The sequence below is a fragment of the Carettochelys insculpta genome, chromosome 4 (assembly GCF_033958435.1).
Source record: "Carettochelys insculpta isolate YL-2023 chromosome 4, ASM3395843v1, whole genome shotgun sequence".
In the NCBI taxonomy this organism is placed as follows: Eukaryota; Metazoa; Chordata; order Testudines; family Carettochelyidae; genus Carettochelys; species Carettochelys insculpta.
The window spans coordinates 32,193,084-32,215,845 of NC_134140.1; the positions used below are offsets into that span (position 1 = coordinate 32,193,084).

At 41.4% G+C, this 22,762-nt stretch overlaps 1 protein-coding gene across 3 annotated transcripts in view; it reads left to right on the forward strand.

The window, feature by feature from the left end:
* SLIT2 (slit guidance ligand 2) overlaps nucleotides 1-22,762 on the forward strand; it is a 372,755-nt gene that overhangs the window by 269,192 nt on the left and 80,801 nt on the right. For 2 of the 3 annotated variants that reach the window (XM_074992549.1, XM_074992551.1), the window contains exons 10-16: nucleotides 464-535; nucleotides 1,151-1,222; nucleotides 3,900-3,971; nucleotides 6,238-6,381; nucleotides 6,515-6,678; nucleotides 10,805-10,955; nucleotides 22,078-22,152. In XM_074992549.1, the coding sequence (XP_074848650.1) occupies nucleotides 464-535; nucleotides 1,151-1,222; nucleotides 3,900-3,971; nucleotides 6,238-6,381; nucleotides 6,515-6,678; nucleotides 10,805-10,955; nucleotides 22,078-22,152 (750 nt within the window). The remainder of the gene's footprint in view (nucleotides 1-463; nucleotides 536-1,150; nucleotides 1,223-3,899; nucleotides 3,972-6,237; nucleotides 6,382-6,514; nucleotides 6,679-10,804; nucleotides 10,956-22,077; nucleotides 22,153-22,762) is intronic. The other variant, XM_074992550.1, reaches the window with a different exon arrangement.

Genomic DNA, 22,762 nt, shown 5'->3' on the forward strand with positions numbered 1-22,762 from the left:
ATCTAACCCCCGCTTACCCAACATCTTTTCCCTTTGTTTATGTGAACCTCTTATTCCATTTCATGTGTAAATATGAATCACTGGCAAGTGTTTGGAGTTTAATAAAAGTGTAAAACTACTAACATACATAATTTACTTCTGAACACAAGATTTCATTATTTCTGCTTCTTGACTAAAATACACAGAAATCCCAGATAAATTGTATATGTCAGATTAACCTGTAATTTATAGTGTTACAGCTCTATATGTGAAGAAGAGAAAATGGCTGTACAACTAAAATGTGATTTTTTTAATTAAAACTATTACTGACCCTGCTTCTCATGACATAACCTCATAATGTAGTAAAAGGGGAAAACTGATAAAATACATCTCTGCTAATTTATTCTGACATGAATTATACACATTTTACATTGCTCTTCAGCAGTACATTTTTGTATTTTTATGGTATTGTTTTTCTTTACAGACGGTTGGAGCAAAATTCAATCAAGGTCATCCCTCCTGGAGCTTTCTCACCATATAAAAAACTTCGAAGAATGTGAGTGAGACAGGTCATGGTCATACAAAGAAATCCCCATCAGAGTATTAATACTTAAGAGTTTTTGACAGCCAGAGGATTAACTAATATGGTTGTCTGATTGCTAGTATCCTATAGTGCTTTTGTCATGTTAATATCAATTGCTTGTAACTCATTGTAATGATATTAAGTAAAGTGTGTGTGTGTGTGTGTGTGTGTGTGTGTGTGTGTGTGTGTGTGTGTGTGACTGTAATGAAAATAATCACTTAACAGATTTTTGGAATATGTCTTGACATTTCATAGTCCTATTGGTGCTATAAGGTCCTGGTGCCATATCAATTTAACTCAAATAATACTTCATAAAATTTATTTAACCCTTTTACGAGTACTAAAAATAATCATTTTGTATTTGTATGACTATTGTATTTAATCATGTGATATTTCAGTATAATGTAGTGATTTTAGTGCTTTGATATTTTAATGTTTCAATTTCACAAGGTCAAAATAAATATTTATGTTTAGGCTTTTTTTTTTTTTTTTTAACTCCAATGACCAAAGCTAATCACATATTATTTTTAATTATTTTCTCTGGAATGAGCTAGAATTCATTTAATATGCCCTGATTTCTTATTGTAGTGACCTGAGCAATAACCAGATATCTGAGGCCGCTCCAGATGCTTTCCAAGGCTTGCGTTCACTCAATTCTCTGTAAGTATCTATTGATTTTCTCAAAAGAAGAGCAAACTTTCCAACCATTGTGATTTTTTTTTTTAAATTTTGCTTCATGCAAAATCATCCTGTAATCTTCCTTTGTGTATTATCTTTGAAACTGTAGGATAATGTCAGAGATGTCTGAACTTTAATCTGACATTATATTGTAGCTTAACACTAATATTAGTTTAGGTTCATATCTTGAGAAGGATCCATGTGTTACCAATGTAAGAAAGGTCCCAGCTAGGTCTTTTGATGAACTGGAGCAGTAGGTAGCCTGTTTTTCATCTGAGTCCCTTCAAAACCAGTAGCGGCATGCAAAGTGCATCCCTTCTCATGCTATATTCACTTATGTTAAATTGAAAAATATTGCCTGAAGTAAACTCATGATGATTTAAATTTGTGACAAGTTGAAAATGTGAGGGGTTTGTCCTTAAAAGAAATGGTGGTAATTCACTCAGATCAATTTTGTGAATAATCTTAGTTTCCACATGCAAAACTTACAAAGTGAATACTGATAGTCTTATACTACTTTACCCTTCATTAATTACATCAATGAGAGAATAGGACCTTTTGTTTCTTTCAACTTGTCATTTGAATTCTTATAACTAAGTATTGCTTTGCTGCTTCTACTTGGCTTTTTCACATAAGTGGTTACCTCAGAAATACTTTGAAGTAGAATGCAAGTTTATACAGTTTCTTTAAAATTGCCTCCTTTATTGCAAACAGAACTTGCACTACTCTGGCAGTTCTAAATGATTCGAAATACTGATTTTCTTTTTTCTTTGCTTGCTCCCCAAAGGAGCATCCATTTCATCTTCACACACCTCATCCTAGCTGCTTTTTCACATTAAAAGATTGACTCCCTTTAAAGTTGAATAGTAACAGAGAGGAAGCCATGTTAGTCTGTACTCCAACAAAACAAAGCAGCAGAAATGTAGCACTTTAAAGACTAACAAAATGATTTACTTGGTGATGTCCCACCAAGTAAATTCTGCTGCTTCCCTTTAAAGCTGTACAGGAAGATGCCATGCAAACAGATTCTCAAATTATTTCAGCACAGATTATCTAAATATGTGGGTCCAGCTGTTGTTCTGTTATAAGAAAAATCATAATCATAATTAATTTTCCCTACTAAAACCAAACATGAGGCAGTTATGGATTTTAGAGACTAGATCTTTCCATGTAAGCATTTACCCAGGGGAGATAGTATCTCTCCTCAGATGATACTTCTGAAGATCTAAAAGAGTAAATTATTACAGGTTGAACCTCTCTAATGTGGACCTTTCTCATTCAGCAACATTTGTAATTTGATGTGATTTTTAGTTAGCTGGACAACCACTTATCATGAGTGTGGCCAAGTTTCCCCTGATCCTATAAAGTTTGTTTACAGCCACCAATCCCTGTTCTTATTGTTCTGTGCTGCTGTTTAGCAGTGAATTATCCCTAAAGGTCTTCTAAGAGCCCACTAAGCAAGGGAATTGTTGGTAATGTGCTAGAAAATATTGACTTCCTGTGGTGCAGCAAATTCTCTCATTTGGCACCAGTCACGTCCCAAGGGTGCTGGATGAGAAAGGTTTACCGTATGACATTCTGTGGTTTAGTTGGGAAAAATACTGCATAAGCGGCACTTTCAGGAAATCTCAGAGGGCTAAATACTCTGCTTTTTCATTTGTGACTTGGTCTCTTTGTAGAAGCGCTTGTCTTGGAACTGAAAGGCATGGTTTCTAGTCCCAGCTCTGCCATTGATGTGGTGTGTGTGTTCTACCAACCCCATCTGTAAAGTGGGAATATCATATGTACCCTTTTCATAAAATGTATAATTTTTCATTGGCCTTTTAACTAATTTTCTTAGATCAACATTCTGCCTTTTATTGTATCTCACAATAAAGAAGGTGAAAAGAAATGTCATCAATATTTCATTAGGAAATGTGGCATGTTAGTGTGCTGGATATTAGCTGGTAAACTCTTAAACTTCTGAAGAAGAATGCTGCTATTTACCCTTTGTACTGTGCTTGGCGCATAGTCCATTCCTTGTCATGGTGAGGTGGCTTGTGTGTCTCAAGAACCTGGAGAGCTGTGCCAGCAGGAGCTGCAGCTCCTGGAAGGGTCACCCAAATTGTACGGGTCAAAGGGTAGAGACCAGACAAATTTGGATCACCACTCCCTGAGGTACAAGGTGTTGGCTTAGAGTTAACAACCCTATCCATAAAAACACAAAAGATACAGAAACATGAAAAAGTATGGTGGAGGTTTTATATTGTCTGCTGTAGAATCAATAATGAGAAACAATTTCATACATAAATCTTCAGTATCATGAAGTGCTGTCTAGGACCACGAGGTACATTAAATGAAATTGTCTAGACAGGAGTCATCTTGTCAATACTCACTCTTTCTTACCCACTGACCAGCTGATTAATAGACTTTCCTATCACCTTCCTAAAGTAGATACTTGGACCATGGTCCTGCAGTAGAGTCTGTAGGAGATGATTTCTGCACCCATACAGAGAAGTTTATAGTGGTCTTAGTCTTAAGTCCCAAATTTTTTTGTTATTTCTATATAGAATCATTTCAGGGAGGAGTGAAGAATTTTCTTTCTGTCTTCCAAGTCAGATCCAGAATGCCTGTACCTACATTAGCAGAGGCTACCTTGAATGATTCTTTTCTCTTACAGTGTTCTCTATGGAAATAAAATTACAGAACTTCCAAAAGGCCTGTTTGAAGGACTGTTCTCTCTACAGTTGCTGTGAGTATTTATTTAATGGTTATTCCATTTTGAATTAATTGGTGGGGGACAGGACAGGACTTGAAACTCTGATATGTACACAGATAAGAAGGGATAAAAAAATATCATTATGTGCAAGATCAAATGTGTTGTGAAACTATTAACTTTAATTTTAGTAGATTAAGCTAGAGGACTCAAGACTCCTTGATTCTGTTTTGGACTCTGACTCTTGTTCATTAGGAGTTGTTCGATCATGTCATATATGTTCTGTATCCTGATTTACTCATGATTATAATGGACATAATGTCAACCTGTCCTGTGAAAATTAGAAAACTATGTAAAAAGCTTTGATATCCTTGAGCAGAAGGTATTACATCATGAGTATCCATACAGAATCTACAGTTATCATTTATAGAAATATTTTATTGAGTTAAACATAATAAATGCATAAAGAAAATACTGTCAATGCGGTGTGTTTCTTTTTAAATAAAGAATATTACTATCCATTTAAATATAAAATATTACTATTATTTTCTTGATTAGTTTATTGATTACTTCCCAAGCTCTTGTGTGCAGTTTTGTAAAGGAAAGTTATGATTTCCTACTACTACTTCATTTCATAATCTTGCAGTCCCACATCTAGTCATGGGAGCCATCTCCATTTTGATTTAAAAGTGAGTATAAAGGACAGCATTATGGTCATATGTTTATCAAACTTTCTAAAAAAATTCAGCAGGCTTGGCAGTGCAGTTGTGGTACTGACTAAAAATAGATTGTGTGCAATGGGACGTAAATCAGCATATATAGATTATGTGCAATAGGGCATAAATCAGCAGTGATGTTCCACAGGGGAATATCTGGGAATTGTTGATGTGTAGCTGTAAAGACTGATGATAGACAGTAACTACTACCCACTTGATTGGAGGCACTTATTCACAGACTTTTTATAGAAGTGGTATGGTAAAATTTCTCCTATGAGTACTTGCTGAAGAAAGTGGTAAACTAAGAAGTTGATGTGAAAATATTAAATCACAGTACTATCTGGGACTGATGTTTCATTCTTTAGATCTTGATACAGTGATTCGGGTATGCATTTGCCTTTGTTTCCTTCTGAGAGAAGGGTTTGTTACTGAGAATTATATTTAATCACTAAAAGATCAAAGATAAAATTTTGTTTCTGTTGATGCTGTTTTGAAAGGTCTACTGTCCTCTGATAAATTTTGCAGTGTCTTTCCTTATTTTATCTCCTTTGACTGTACTGTTGAAAAATAAATCCATCTTTATGGTGGAGTAAAATCTAGTTTTTCTAAGCATACACCACATTACATTCACTATTCACCCTGGTAGGTGGGAAAAAAGGGAAGAACCAAAAATGGGATTTTATTTGATTTGAAAAATCTAGTAAGCTTCATGGTTTCTATTAAGTTTTTTTTTTTTTACTACAGTTTCTGGAAATCTGGTAACATGTTGCTTATTAGTATGTTAAGTAAGCCTCCAACTGTTTCTTCTAGCTAAACACATAGGCTATGGTTACACTACAGCATACTGTCAAGAGAAGTCCCTGTCAGAAGAGAGATCCCAACAAAACTTCTGTTGACAGAGTGCAGCCATACACAAAAGCAGATCAGGAGAGAGCTCCACTCTGTCGACAGAGCAGCCAGACTGCCCAGCTGCTCTCTTGAGAAAACACGCACCTGGAAGCCCAGCAGACAGAGCTGTTCATTGTTAGGGATACCCTGTCTGTCAAGAGAGGCCCCCTGGGAGCGTTTACACAGCTGTTTTAGTATTATGCCTCAAAGTTCTGAGGCAGAACACTGCAGGCAAAAGTGATGAGTTTTGTCAACACCCTGTTCACAAAACCCATTTTGTGTATAAACACTCCACAGGTTTTGTTGACAAAACTCTGTCATGTAACCATAGCCACAATGTTCAGTCCTCCTTTTGGAAAAAAGGGAATGTTTTCTTTCACATGCTTGATTTCTCAAGTTCATTTCCTTGCTCAGATAAGTATCACCTAGATACATTTCATGGAAGTACGTAACACTAATTTTACTAAAGAAGTCAGTGCATTTCACATATTGTGTGTAAGAGGTACAAAATAATGATAGATCACCAAAATTATTTTATTTCAGTTAAAAAAAATTGTGTGCCTGTTACTTAAGGTTGTACACTACTAACCAAAACACCATTTTTGAGCTTGTTTGAGTACAAAATTATTTGTGGTGCTGCAGTGAAGTTAGAGTAGCAGTAAACTAATTCTATTTTATATTTGTCTTTCACATAACAGATTATTAAATGCCAACAAAATAAACTGCCTGCGAGTAGACGCTTTTCAAGATCTGCACAACCTGAACCTTCTCTCTTTATATGATAACAAGCTTCAAACCATCGCTAAAGGCACCTTTTCACCACTGCGTGCAATTCAGACATTGTATGTATACTTTTACTTGTGTTGTGTGTAAAATAACCTTTTATTTTTCTACAACATAAGAGCATTTCAGATATAGTTGTGATCAATTGCAAACTGTGTAAAATCTTTTTTTTTTAAACTCCCTTCATAAAAGGCACTTGGCTCAGAACCCATTTATTTGTGACTGCCATCTGAAGTGGCTGGCGGATTATCTTCATACAAACCCTATTGAGACCAGTGGTGCCCGTTGCACCAGCCCCCGCCGTCTGGCAAACAAAAGGATTGGCCAGATCAAAAGCAAGAAATTCCGCTGTTCAGGTAATTTGCTTACTTCAGCTGCTATTTCTCTTTTATTACCAAAACCAGTGGTTACAGAACTTTTAATAAAAGCAGCTGGTTCTCAGCTGAATTATTAAACGTTTTATGTTCTTCTTCTGAACAAAGGAGAAAATAATGGGCAGTGCACATTATTTGATCATGGAACACAGTGTAGGTAAAACATTTGGCACTAAATCTAACTAACTAGCTCTAAATCTGACAGAATAAACATAATAACATTTCATTCTGAAATGCTAGGTTTATTCTCTACAAGGATCACCAGCATAAATCATTTAAAGAGAGATTGACAATGCTTTAGCGTACGTGAAAGATCTAAATATTTCCAGCAAAATACGGAAACATGACATGTTCGTGTTACATAGGGATCTTACCTCATACTGAAATTTACTGTTTGCTTTTTCTAATCTTATTCCATTTCCTACTGACATTTTCCTAAGCCCTAACCTCTGTCATATGGTATCCAGCTGTTCCAGGTGCACTTTGCATTCTACAATTTATTCAGCATTGAGTGCAAATACCAAAAGAAAATTGTTTACTATCCATGTTCCAGATACGTTATAAGTATTCATGTTGTTTATCAGCTTTTGCTGTGAATACACTTTTTCTCCCCACATAATTATCTGCAGTTAACTGTCGTCCATACTTAATCTAATAGAATGCATTCTCTGCTTGCTGACATTCAGGTGCATCTTCTATTTTTTCTCTTTGTTTTTATTTAGCTAAAGAACAGTATTTCATTCCAGGTAGGTTTGGCTCTGCAGTAAGACTGACTAACTGCAGATACTCTCTCTCCTCCACGAAAAAGCAAAATTTGTCATAGCTTTAGGAAACTGATGCATGTGTTTTAAATATAGTTAATACTCTGTAGATAGATTCATTTCCTGTGTAGAGTACCAGTAGTTCTGTTTTCTGAATATGGGGGCTTTGCATGCAGTTCCTGATATCTATCTTTGGTCTCACAAATCTGCACATAACCCAAGAAATGGTACTTATATTAGTTTGAAGGTTACACCTGTTTCTGTATATGCCAACTGACATCTTTATCTAGCTTATCTATCTTACCTACTGTAACACTACTGTTTTTAAAACGTAGCTAGTGAGCTGCTTTTAAACACAGAAAACCTTCCTACTGTCAAAGAGCTAGTACAACTTAAAGCCATTTCTAAAAAATGACCCCTTTCTTGCTTTGCTTTTATGCTCTAAACCAGCTGTTTCCTGTGATCCTACAATTCCGGTATTTTATAAAATCCCAACAGAATACCAGGAAAAGAATGGTGATGTTCCCCTTGACGTAATTCTAAAATCTCACACACATACACACGCACAGTACATTAGAAATACATTTTGATAAATAGGAAACAAAATTTAAGAGTTGGGGTAAAACAGAAATGTAAGCATCACTTTAAACTACTTTAATACTGTACCATTTTCCACAGGAAAACACATTGCCCTAGCTCTTTGAAATTTTTCTTTTCCCTCTGCTGTTGTGTCTGCACGTTTTTTATAGCAAATGTATCTAGAGGATATTATAATGTTTCTAAAAGGTGATAATCGATTGTACAGTGTACAAGATTGTAACTAAAAACATTTCTCTCATAGTTTAATATGTAGAAAAAACACATACAGGAATTTTGAAACCAATGCACTTGTTCTTTCAAATACTATGGGTATATTGTCTTTTTGCAGTATTATAAGTTTCTTACCTTTTGCTTTTTAAACTGGTATGTTTAACATCTTTGCTTTTCTTGCTGTGTAATTTTTCCTTTAAAATGGATTGCTTGTGTGAGGTTTTTCATGCCCTTCTACTAACACTCTAGCTTGACTTTTGTAGGGGAAAAATCAAATGGGGAAAGGAGCAGAAGAAACTTACTTTAAATAGCATTAAGTGGGTGTGGGGGTCTGATTTCCCAAATCTTATCTGACCAGTTGAACTGCATAATGGGTAGAACAGCTGTGTTCCACACACAGAGAAATTTCTACTCAGCCTTGCCAGAATGACTTTTGTCTTGACATTAAAAGCATTTTACCAGCAAATATCTTTAAAAGGCAATTTCTAACATGGCCACACACACATCACTATCTGATTTGTTTCCATACAAGAAATAATATACTGCTTAAACATAATTTTGGAAGTGTGAAACACAACAGGAAGTTCTGAGAATGGTACTTTTTGAAGTGTGGCATTGATAGTCTCATCCTGTTAAGTAACTGATGGACATAGTGTACAATGTGTGACATTTCTTCAAACCTTGAAGATCTTGACCTAGATATTTTGGGATTTAGTTTGCGCTACTAGGCACAGACAAGTTAAAAAAAAAAAAAAACTTATAAGAAATTCTCAATGCCCTATTTTTAAAAAAAAAAGAAAATTCTGTACATTTTATGCCTAAATAAACATCATTTTAAACAAAGCAAAGTTTTCTATAGCAAGATGAATGCTGACTTTTTATAGCTGAGAGATCCGGGTCTACAGACTCTTGAACTACTCTAACATTATTCTCACATAGTCATGTTGGGAGACTAAAGGTTATAAGTAATAAAGCTGGAACTTGAACAAATCTTGCTTTTGTGTTAATTTCATAAAAATATTTCAAGTTATGTCATAAACATTATGGTAAGCTAAGTAGAAGCTAAAATGTTACAGTAGTTGAGGCTGATTTTGTTCTGAGGCACTTGCGACTGTTTCCCCAAAGTTTTTGATTTTTTTTTTAATTTCAAGTGCCTTAGCATACATTCATAAAAAGCAGCATTACTCTATCTTATGATGAAATAATTTTTAGAAAGATCAGTTATACCACCTGGAAAGTATCACATAGTTCATAATTAATCTCTACCTTTAGCTTAGTTGAAGATTTTTATGGCACTTGAAATCAATTTTTCTCTCTGTCCTAAAGATGGGGCCTTACTGACATAGCCTGTTATCAGGAAATAATATTCAGGCAAAAGGGTGAGAGTGCTTAGTTTAATGTTTTTTATTTTAATTGGGATTACTCTGTCTTTCTTTTCTTCTTGGCTATCTTTACTTTTGCAGGAGTTCACCATTTTGGCTGTAAGTAAAGTTCAGTGTCTGAACTAAATCAGTGTGCTTCCTATCCCTGGTGCACCTTCTATTAGTGTCTTTCCACATTTGTCCAGGAAGAACCCACAGGTCCTTTAAGCTTCTATCTGTTTTCCCTATCACCACCCTCAGTTCCTTACTGGATGTTTCCTTCTGATATGTGTAGGATGTTATTTTTGGTCTGTTGATTGTGGGAAATGGTGGAAGAAACTTGCATTGTTGTCTATTTCTTCTATTTTTAGTTAAGCTGTGACAGTAATACTGTTACAGTGGCAGTGGACATTCTGTGATAGGAATGCCATGTCATGTAAGCAAGTATTAAACTTCAAGAGATTCTGTAGCTTTTCCCTACTCCTTCCTCTCTTCCCTTGCTCTTGTCCTTGGCCTAGTGGATGCAGTTATGATAATTTAGCGAGATTTTCTGTTGTGCTTGATCTAACCATGTGGTTGCAAGGTATGAGTAAAACATGGTTCTGTCAAGCACCATGGAACGTCACGCAGCTTTCTACAGCATGGCAAGCTGCTGAGGCTTAAGTCAGGATTACACATTTAAAATTGAAGGAGAAAAATAGGGCTCTGAATCTGAAGTATTTGAGATTATGTGGAGGATTGGAGACTGTAAAAGAAATGAATATAGAAGGCTAATGAAGTCCAGTCAACAACAAAAAGAGCAGCATTAGAAAAAACAAATGGCATACAAGAGTCTATTAAGTGTTGACACACAGAGAAAAATAAATTCTGTAGTAATCAGTGGCAAGACTGGCTGACAGCACAATCAGCAGAAAGTACAGCTGTGAAAAGCTTAAGTTTTCAGTGTTTTCCCATCATATGTACTTGGTCACAATTTTTCCAGCATATCTCAAGCCCTTGTATTTAACCCTCTCTTGAAGCCTTAATGTCTGTTCAGTAGCATAAAGTTTACCAAACATTTCTCAAGTTATCTGCCTACAGTCTGCATTGCAGATGTGTCATTTTAATTTTCTCATGAGAAATGAATCTTAAACTCTATGGACTCAGTGTCTGTGTTTTGGCTTGACTCTTCCACAGGCACAGAGGATTACAGATCAAAACTAAGTGGAGACTGCTTTGCAGATCTGGCTTGCCCTGACAAATGCCGCTGTGAAGGAACCACAGTGGACTGCTCCAATCAGAAACTCAACAAAATTCCTGACCACATCCCGCAATACACAGCAGAGTTGTAAGTTCAACCCTCAGTAATGTGCTTCTTGCCAGTGCAAGTACAGCTAAAATTTTGGTATGAAAAATCAACCTCTCTTATTGTTCTGAAAACTGAATAATGTCATAACAAAATTTAAAGTATTTTTGTTAACGCTCAACCCACGCAAGTGCATTAGTTCATCAAAAGCAAAATACAGTAGCTAAGCTAACAAAACATAATTTCTGTACTATGCCATATTTCCATTCCCTGGTTATCTACTGTTTTATTTATTTTTGTGTGTGGAAGGTGTGTTATTTTTTGTTTATATTGCAGTAGCAGCTAGGAGACCCAATGAAGACTCAGTATTGATGCTCAGTCATGCACAGGCATTTAACAAGAAACAACAAAGAAAACAGTTTCTGCTCCAGATTGTTCACAATGTTCACGTCATAGAAGGAAAAAGTAGTGGATGAAACAACAGAAAACGGCTGAGATGTGAGGATGAGAGAAGAATAAAAGAAATAAGTAGGAAAAGAGAAGTCAGTTTTCTGCTTGCTTAACCAAAGCAGAAAGTGGTATATAGTAGGGTTTCCTCAAGGATCTTTATCAGGGTCTTCAACATGTTCTTAAATTATCTGGAAAATGGGACAGACAGAGAGACGGGAGAGTTTCCAGATGAGTCATGAATACACAACGTAGCTGACTGCAAAGAAATACAAAGAGATTTGATGAAAGTGGTTCACTGTCCAACAAAATGGCAAATGAAGTTCAGTGTTAAGTTTAAATTAATTTAGCATATGGGAAAAATAATTCCAGCTATACATACAAAGTGGTGAGCTCTAAGAGGATATTGGGCTACATGGACAGGTAGTCTGGCTGTTCTAGTGTATTGATGCCTTCATGTGGTGGTAAATTTGGCAGATTGGGTGGATTAAATGGTGAAGGGCATAAAGACAAATACGAGGAGTTTGTTTGATGTGATGGAAAAGTGAGAGCTATTGGAGAGAAGCAAGGTCAAAAAGACTAGAAAGTTGGTGCTCTCAGCAGCATTTTGAATGGATTTTAGAATGTGCAATATATGTGATGTCAAGATCAGATTAAAGTAATTGAGGCATGTGACGATGAAAGCCCAACAAGAATTCTTGCAGGTTGTACAGACCAACAAAGCTAAATCCTTGGAAAGTTGTAAACAAGAAGACTCAGACATAGTCTGTATGTGTGAGTTGACAAAGGTGGCTGAATTGAAGATGATGCCCACATTTTAGGCCTGAGGGGTGTTCAAAATGAGAAGACAAGACACTTGGATGGGGAAACAAAGTATAGTTTTGGCTTTGTTAGGTTTATGCAGCTCACTAGACATTGATGAATAGGTATCTGAAAGACAAGCTTTGATGCAAGATTAGATCAAGAGACACCAGTTCTTAGTGGAGAAATATATATGTAAGCTGTTGGCATATGCTATATAAAGCTATTCTTGTATATAACACTGCATAGCTTTGTGGTATAGAGAGTGAGAAGAACCAAGTTCCCAAGGACTCAGCCTTTGGAAGTGATCACTGAAAGAGAAAGAAGGCAAAACTCCACTATATGACATATTTCATGTGGATCAGAAGGATAGGGGGAAAAGCTGGATGGAGCAGAACCCTGAAACCAACCAAAGCTTAGGTTTCAAGAGAGAGTGATTGTACCCTAAGGCTATAGGGATAGCAGGGAGGGTGAGGATAGTGTGGAGGGCACTGGTCTTTGGCTCAGAAGTAATAAAAAATCATTTTGATGAGATCAGTTTGAGTAGAGAGAATGGGAACTGATTGGAGTGAGCCAGAGACGGAATTGGCTGAGAGGAGTGGTTATAGATGACATGTATACTAAGCCAGACAAAGCAAGGTAACAGGGCAGTAGCTGAAGAAATAAGTAATGGTGTTTGTGTCAGCAGGCAAGCCTATAATCTTATTTTAAAAGATGTCAAGTCATCGTGGTAGAAATTATTCCAGAACATTACAGCTTTCCATAGAGGACCCAGTTTGGACAACTATAATAGTCACAATGACAATGTTTGTCTCATTGACCCATCAATGTTCTGTCAGATGAGCTGCAAAGAGGGTAGCATGTTAGACAAAGTGATTTTTTAAAGTAGTGGGAGGAATCAACTTAGATTATATTGGAGAATCTCCACTGTGTGGCAAACACCACTGCTCTTCAGCAGAAAGGAATTGGGGATCAGCTTATATCTCTGGTATTCTAAAGATTGTGGAATTGATTAGATATTTCTTATCAATCTCCTCAAGTTCCAGGATGGGTTTGGAGCCATGCAGTTTGTCAGTGAGTGGCCTTCTCCCGATTGCCCCCTCATCACCTCAGATGTGGCAACCCTATAAGCAGCCCCTCAGCTCAGTTCCATTTCCCCTTCTGGTTACTTACGTTTACTTATTTAAGTGGCTTTTGTTAATGCTCTAATAGTGTCTGGTTTATTAAGTTAAAGATTAAAAAAAAACATAAATACAAAAGTCTTCCCTCCAGCATTAAGCTGGCACAGGTCCAACTCCCTTCATGTCTCAGGTTCTTCTGTGCTGACTACTCCCAGCCCTTCCTAGCGGGACTCAGCCTTCTGGCTTTGGCTCCCAGGCCCCACTCCTTCTCCCAGTCAGGGGTTGCTGCTGTGTTAAATTAACAAACATCAAATTTTCTAGGCCATGCATTCTCCCAGGGCTTCCCGCCTGGTCTCCCTACACAGATTTCAGGTTTCTCTGCTACAGCCTATTCACTCTGTGCAGTGTCTGTATTCCCTTCTGTTCTTCCTGAGAACTCCCTGAGTAAATGCCCTCTGCAGTTTCTTGCTGCTCTTAGAGAAGAATTAGATCATTCCTGATTAGGTGTTCAGGTTTGGCTGGACCCAGACTCTAGCCCATAAGGGGATGGGAACATTAAGATAAACTCACAGCATTGAAACTCAGAGCCCTTGTCTTTAGGGTCACAGGGCTTGGGGGTGGAGTGAATATTTCAAGATAGATGTGTGGACTGGAGCTAGAAGCTGGGCTCAACTATCCACTGCACTTGCAGGGTTTCGAGTTTAGACTGCAACCCAACCATTTTCTACACTGTAATTTTTAGCCCCGTGAATCCAATTTGGCAGACGTAAGTCAGCTGCAGCCATGATGTGGATATTTTTTTATTGCAGTGGAGATGTATCCTAAGGCACACTATCCTTTTGAGAAAAAGGGGGAAAAGCAGTTGATAAAGTAGGTCTTGCCCACAAAAACTCATTACCTAATAAATAAAATTGTTAGTCATTAAGGTGCTACAGGACTGCTTGTTTATTTTTGTTGGGTTTTTGAGAGATCCATACTTGATAGTTGCCATCAAAAGCTTTGCAGCACCAAATGGAATTAGTACACAAACTTCCTGAAAATGCTCAGCTGTTGAATACACTTCCATTTACACTCCATAATAGCGGTCTAGAAGTGAGGGTATGAACTTGAGAAGCTCACGCTCAAAAAGCTGAACACTATGATGCCCTCAAACAGTTCACTGCTGCCTTATCCACTTTAACAAGAGACAGTGTAATATCTCACTTTCAAGCAAACAGTTGATGCCAGTATCTGCATACTAGCATACAATGATTCACCAAGAAACACTGCCAACATAATTGCCATTGTTAGAAGACCACTAACAGCCATGAAACAGAAAAAGAAGCTCTCATAGTGACTGGGAGCTATGGTCATCCTGTGTGTGTGGAATACGAGTATCACAGAAAACAAACATCTGAAACAAATATTTGACAATTCAAAATCTTGTGCTGTTTACTAGGTGAGTTCTTCAGCTCCAACCATATAAATTTCATGTGATTCAGAAATATACAACTTCCACTCCTTTAGTCCACGTGTCTTGTCTCCTTGCAGGTCCAGTGTAGAAAATGTTCCACACATGCAGTACCAAAACCAATGGCACTGCATGAACCTCAGTTTGCAACACAAAGGATGCAGCAATTTATCCATTTTCCTTATTCTTCATAGAGGACTACAGGAGCATGGAATAGCCTACCAACTACAGAGAAACTCCCAAGTAGAGAGGAAATATTAAAATAATTTCTTAAGACCAAAATCTGACCATAGCATCTAATAATTATCTATTTACATCTTTTGTAGTGTGTTTTGAGGGCTAATGATAAAAAATACTATGTAAAACCTAGGCATTGCTATTTTTACTGGCCCAGGCACCATGTGGGTGATTCTAAGTTTGCTCCAACTAGGAGCATTGGCCTTCGACTTGGAGAGGCCACCAGCATCATATCAAGATTCAATCAGCTTTTTCACTAAGATGTCTAGTTTACAGTTATTGACACACACTGAAAATCTGAGTTCTGCTTTCCATGACAAGCAGTGGTTCCTGCTTACCATCACTTCAATGTCAGATTTGCTCAAAGGTGGTTTGCAGAAAAGTCCTCATGATGACGTGAACCCTTTCTTCTTCCCTTTCCATGGTGACTGTTTCCTGGTTACTCTGGAATATTTAGGCTTCCCGTGGTTCACCACATGAATATCAGCATGTCTTTGAGCCAATGAGAACTACGAGGCCTATGTATGCCCAGGGTGTGTCTCTCTTTGGGTTTACAGCAGCTGTATCACAGAGGATGCTAAAAATGTCTGTTTAGTAAAGAGATCCTTCCCTTTCTTCTTGAACCTAAGCCTGATCTCTCTGGGTGTGTCTACATGTGCACAGTATTTCGAAAAGGCCAGCCCTCTTTCGAAAGAGTGAAGGGAGTGTCTACATGTACCATGCACTCTTTCGATGTGAAATCAAAGGAACGCAGCCCAGACATCAAAAGCTGGACCCCGATCCCGCATGGGAAAAGCGCCACCCATCGAAAAACAGCATCGAAAGAAGGCACGTGTAGACGTGCCACAGCCCGCTCTTTTGAAAGAGGAGTCCTCCACGACAGCACCCATTCCGAGCGTGGAAACACCCCGCCCCACCAAGCAGAGCTCTATGACCCACGCATCCGGCCGCTCTTAAAGCCACATAGACCCAAAAACCCCATGGCAGGAAGCTGCGAAAGCACAAGCTCCAGGCAGCACACCGTCTCAGCTGCACCTGACAACACAGAGAGGCACATGGCCAGCGCCTGGAAGTCCCCCGAGCCCCAGGGTCCCCCCTCAGAGCCCCCACAGGGCTCCCAGGGGTCTGTCCCCAAAAAAAAGAAGAGGGACCCCTCCTGGATGGACCATGAACTGAGACACCTCCGGGGCCTCTGGAGGGAAGAGGAGGTCCTCCAGGAGATGGGGGTAAAGTGGAGGAATGCCGCTGCCTTTGCCCGCCTTGCCCGGGGACTGACCAGCCAAGGCTGTCTGGAGCAAAGTTAAAGAGCTCCAGCAGGGCTATGCCCGGGTCCAGGAGAGGCCAGGCGCTCAGGGGCAGGCCCTTCCACCTGCCCCTACTATAGGGAGCTCCATAGCATCCTGGGGCCCTGGGACAGCTCCCCACCAAAAGCGGTCCTGGACAGCTTGGCAGACCAGCCCAAGCCGGAGGAGCTGCAGGAGCCAGGACCAGCCAGCCCAAGCCAGGGGGTGGACACCACCCAGGACTGGTCCAGCAAGGAGGGTGACCTCGTCATTGACGTCCCCTCGCAATCATCCAGCCGGGCCACAGGGAGCCGGGCATCCCCAGAGATCCTTGAGGTCCCCCCCAGTAAGTGCACAGCGGGGCCAGCACACCTGCAGGGAGGGCGGGGGTGACATGTCTGACAGTGGCCTCAGCACAGGCCCAGGGCCACACAGTGCAGAACATGCCCTCTGCACCTATCAGTGCCACCCAGCACCCGGACCCCTGGACAGTTCCAGGCACCCAGTTGTCCAGTGGGACACCCGCAGGCCAGCTCACACCGGGGGATGGTTCAGAAGCCAGTGTGCACTTGACGCCACGGGGGTGCCATGTCCACCATGGCCAGGCCCTGAGAGGGTCAGGGGATGCGGGGCCCCAGGGGGACAGAGTCCCAGGGGGAATGGGGATGAGGTCCTGCTTGAAGACTGACATGCTATCCATCACCCCTTGCAGGTGCAGCAAGCGAGGGCCCACACAGTCCATCGGTGTCGGTGCTCCCCGAGAGCCCCCCGGAGGCATCAGACAGGGGCCGGGCACCCTCAGCAGCCGCATTACACCAGGTGCACAGCCGGAGGTCACAGCGGTGCCCAGTGGATGAGCCTGCCAACCTCCACCAGGCAAAGCTTATGGAGCGCGGGCTCTGGCTGGAGGAGTCCGACCTGGCATGGCAGAGGGAGGCCTGGGACAGGCTCATGTCCTGCCTGGACGCCATTCATGGGACTTTACAAGAGCACATGGGCAATGTTGCCCGGCTCCTGGCCCTCCACACACACCCCCAGCTGCCCAATCCCCTGAGCCCCCCCGCAGCGTCCCTCTGCCCACCCCACACCCCTCACAGAGTCCTCCACCCCACCTCACACAGCTGCACTCCCTGCCATCCCACCGTGCCCATACTTTCCGGTGCTCCCCACCCCATCCCAGTCCTGCTGTGGCACCTGCTCCCGGGGGTGGGAAGGGGATCTTGGAGTCGGTGTGGCTCTTGGCCCACAACCCCCTTGCCTGAGTGACCCTCCCAGTTCTAGCCCCCTGCCCCATACCCCTCCAAGTTCTAGCCCCTGCCCCTTACCCCCCCCCCGCACACACATTGTACATAGTTGTTGAACTTTTACACCACAGTTTTTTACAGTTTATTATTGATAAAGGTTTATATTGTGCACCACTACCTGTGTCCCCGTGGTCCCATGGGGGGGAGGCATGGCACGGTGGTGGTAGTGGTGCATGTGGTGGTGGGGCGAATGTATGGGGGGAGGGGGAGGTGTGGGCATCGAGATGCTCAGTGCAGCCCTGGGGCGAGACTTGCATGAAGGGCCTACCAGATCCGGACACCATCGTGGTTCGCCTGGTGGCTGGTGACAGCAGCCAGCTGCTCAAACCCCATGGTGGCCTCAGCTGCCCACCTGTGGATGTAGGCATCCCCCTTGGCCTCCACAATGTTGTGGAGGACGCAGCAGGCTCCAACCACTTGTGGGACATGGCGCATCCCCACCTCGAGGCAGGCAAGAAGGCACCACCACCGCCCCTTGAGGCGCCCAAAGGCCCGCTTGACCATGTGCTGGGCCTGGTTGAGGTGGGTGTTGAAGGCCTCCCTGCTGGGGTCGAAGTGGCCAGTATAGGGCCGCATCAGCCACAGCAGTAGGGGGTATGCCACATCTGCAACTATGCGTAGCGGCATGGTGGTGTTCCCAACTGGCATTTCCTGCTGTGGGATGAAGGTGCCGGCCTCCATATGCCGGCACAGGCCAAAATTGTGGAAGACCCTGGCATCGTGGGCTCGCCCTGACCAGCCCACATAGATGTCCATGAACTGGCCTTTGTGGTCCACCAGGGCCTGGAGGACCACTGAGTGGTAGCCCTTCTGGTTGATATAGCGGCCGGCGCTGTGTGGTGGGGCACGGATGGGGATGTGCGTCCCATCCAGGGCACCAAAGCAGTTCGGGAACCCCAACAAAGAGAAACCCTTGACGATGGAGTCCAGATCCCCGATGGAGATGACCCGGTGCAGAAGCATCACGTTCACGGCACGGACAACTTGCAGGGAGGGAGGCCGTGCACTCTCGTGAGGGTGTGGCAGGGTGTTCCCAGCTGACGACCCTCTCCTGCCCCCTCAGTCCCCCTGGCTGGTGACCCCCGAGGGGTCCCTGTGTCCATGGGCCCCCTTCCCGTGGTGGGAGTGTGCCCCAGGCCTGGCTTACCTCCATGAGCACTGCTCCAACAGTGGCCTTGCCCACCCTGAACTGGTGACCCACTGAGCGATAGGAGTCCGGGGTGTCCAGTTTCCACACCTCAATGGCGACTTGCTTCTCAAGGGGGAGCGCAGGCCACATGGTGGTGTCCTGATGCCTCAGTGCAGGTGCCAGCCAGTGACACAGTTCCTGGAAGGTGTCCTGGCTCATGCAAAAGTTCCGGAGCCAGGTGACATCATCCCATTACCCCAGAACCTGTCGTTCCCACCAGTCCATGCTGCTGGGGTGGCTCCACAGGCGCAGGGGTGTAAGGGGGTGGGGTGCAGGCTGGACATGCTCCGTGTCCTTAGGGGGGCTGTTCTGTCTCCCAAGGAGGAGGGGAACGGCTGCGGCAACCGTGCAGATAATGTGGGCAATAGTGCCCACGATGTGTGCATCCAGTCTGAGGAGCAGGGTGTCGTCGGCCATGGTGCTGCTGCACTGGGGTTCTTCGTTGCTCCTGGCCGCTCAGCAGGCCTCAGCTAGTGCAGGGCTGGGGAGATGAAAGGGGGCCCTTTAAGGCAGCGGCTGGCTGCAGGCCCTGGAAGGGCTTGGCGGCCATGCGACCCCATCCACGGCATCTTCGCCTCCCTTCTTTCGAAAGAGGGCTTGTACAAGTGTGGACGTTCTCTTTTGAAATAATGGGACGGGGTCTTCAAAACAGTGGTTCGGAACTGCAATCTACCTTTTCCATGTGGTTGTGTTCTTTCAAAAGATGGCATATCGATTTCTGAATTTCGATTTTGCTCTTTCGATGGTGGGCTCCCATGTAGACACAGCCTCTGTGTCCTCACAGGCTTCTCCTGGTACTTAAATGATTGGTATTAGAGATGGCTTTTGGTCATTGTGTTAGATGTTCTGTTAACATGTAGGAAAGGTGCTCTTCTATGAGGTGATATGTCCTCAGTAAACTTATTTATTAGCGTAGGAAAAAAACGGGTAGAATCCAAAATCCTGTTCCATCCTATTAAAGGTCACTTTAAATGTTACTCAGTATAGTCACAATCATTGTCCAGTGTGCACTCAATACCTGTCTTCTGTCACTCAAAGTAGCATTCATACGTTAGCTAGAAGGGTGGTGTGATGGGTTAGAGACCTCTTGTGACTGTCATTTGAAACACCACGGAGCCTGCTTTCCTGCCCTCAACTTTGTCCTGCTGAGCTAGGCCGTCCAGCTTTCTTCAGTACTGACAGATAGTCACAGCTCTGGAAAGGTTCGGCCAAAGGAATTCGACTCATCATCCAAATGCACAGCCTCATTGGGACCTGAACCCTGGATAAATCCATTTTATTCTGTTTACAGTCTTATACAAGATAAGCTCATGTTCACCCTTTCTCTCAGGGTAAGGAGAGAGATGCACAGACTGCTTCCCTCACACTTATCCTAGGTTAATTAATAAACAAAAGTGAAAGTATAAAAAATAGGATTTAAGTGGTCATAAGGGATAGCAGACAGAACAATGAAGGTTACCAAACAAAATAAAACACAACATGCAAACTAAGCTTAATACACTAAGAAATGGGTTATACATATTTTATTTCACCCTCAGAGTTAGTCTGATAAGTTTCTTTCCCAGACTGGAAAGTCTCCCCGCCTGGGCTCTGTCCACTCTTTCCCTATCTCCCCGCTTTCAGTCTAAGAGGTTTCCAGCAGTTATTTTAGTTGGTAAGCAGGGGTGTCCTGATGACTGGCAGCAGCTGCTATTGTTTTGCTTCCCATCTTTACATATATTTTGCCTAACTCTTTATCTTCAGTTTAAACTTCTTCTCACCTTTAGTGAAAAAGTTCAGCAACCAAGATGGGTCACAGCGTCAGGTGACATGGCCACATGTTTTGAGAGAACCAACCATGGCTACCTTCTCCCAGGGTTACAGGAAAAACAAGTCTATTCACAGATCATTGTCCTGAGTATTGGGCCATTAAGTTCGCTGAGCATTACTCATTTAGCACAACTACATTTAGTTACACATTTTACTTCAAAGACTGGAATGATACGTTCATACAAATGGGAGAATCATACTCAGTAAATTGACTTTTCCAAACCATCCAAACCATCTCCCATGGTTTGATCCTAATCCCAAATCTCTCAACAAAAGAATTGAGGAGCTTAAAACATTGAAGGTTAGATTTTGAGATTTTTTTTTCTTTTAAAGAAGTCTAAGAAAGGAGAATGGCTTTTTGTGCGTTAGTTGTTTGGATACGTGCATATGATATTGAAGTATAAAAGTTGGCCCCATATAGCAGCCTTTCAGTGTTCAGGCCACACACTAATGGTGCTTTAGTTTCTGGGCCAAAGAACCATTCTCTTAAGATTTTTCAAGCAACCATTTGGTGCTCATTATCTACCTTCCTGAAGCACTACAGGGTAGTTTTTGGTGATATCACAGACACAGATAGTAGATAGAATGACTTGTGGTCAATGGTCTATGACGAAACACGTTGACTCCAGCAAACAATCATAGGTCTAGCTTAGGGTTCAAGAATACTTTTTTGCAGAGCCCTTTATTCCCAGTCAAGAGACTGAAAGCATAAAAGAATGATTTGTTAATGACGTTTCTATGTGCGTCTCCAGATGTCTTTCAGACTGGACCCGGTATCACTGTAATTATCAGTTTTCAGTTGTTTGTCTATTTCTTAAAGATTTTTATTTGCAAGTTGCTATGGCACCATTCCTGGAGTATTAGTGGTGTATTATCCCTAAAAGAAATAAAACTTCATCAGTGGAACAGTCTCCTCATCTATGTGAAGAACAGTCATTTAATCCTAGGCTTGAAAGTCTCTTGCAAAAACAAAGTGTATAACTCTAACAAAAGATGCCTTCGTGGGTCATGAGACTACTCCTGTTTGTCCTCTAATTCAATAGTCTCAGCAACTAGCAGTTTGCACGTTGTGTCTGTTACTCCCCATCCCTGTAGCAGAGAGAAAAAGTCAGTAAGATAGTATTACTGCTCTGTCCCAGAAGACGGACTAGGAAAGAATATATGCTGGCATTCTATTCCCTCTATACACTTTTGTGTTAGTTTATTATGTATCTTTATGTATCCATAAAAATAGAGAGGATCTAAATTAAAATATTTTATATTTCCCTTCAACATTTATATTTAATATATTCACATCTTGTTCTTGATCCTGAAGCCCTATGCATTCTTAACTCTAATTGAAACTAATGGCAGATTTATGTACTTGGAAACTACAGAATTAGAAATGGTAGGATATATTGAAATCTTACTGGAGTACTGTGAATATTTTAGTTAAGATGTTATGGGAAAAAAAGTATCTAAGAAAATTGTCTGTCTAGCTGTATTGGTGCTGGAATAATTTTGTGACCATGTGTTTTCTCCAGGAGACTGAATAACAATGAATTCACGGTGTTAGAGGCTACTGGGATCTTTAAGAAGCTTCCTCAACTGCGTAAAATGTAAGTTTATTTTCACCAACATCTGTTTAAATGGTTTATTAGTTCATCAGTGTAATTTTATAAATTCACATCTGAGAGATTTGGTGTATTCCATTCTGAATTTAAGAGTAGGCTTGTAGCATGGGTTTGGCCTAATCATTGAGATTAGATCAAAGTTGGCAGCTCTTTTCTATGTAGCTCGTCATGGTCAGCTGCAAATTCTCATGCTGCACAGCTTTAGCACCTCTAGTTTAGTATTCTGCCAGTTGGTCTGCTGTCCAGTCAGAGCAGGGATCTAACAAAGTAAGCAGTTCAAAAGCAAGTCCAGTAATTTTTTGTAACTTCCTCCATTACTCCGTACTGCATGACTTTGCTTTTCCTTCATCAAATATATCAAAACCAAGTGATTGGAAAAATGGCTTGATGGCTCATCCATGTGAATTAACAGCCGCGGTTCATATTCAAAAAACACTGGGAGATTCTCTCTTGTTTAACCTTAGTGGGACAGATCTGATGAAGTGGGTCTGTCCCACGAAAGCTCATCACCGAATAAATCATTTTGTTAGTCTTTAAAGTGCTACATTTCTGCTGTTTTGTTTTGATGAGACAAATACTTATCAGAGAGTAAAAG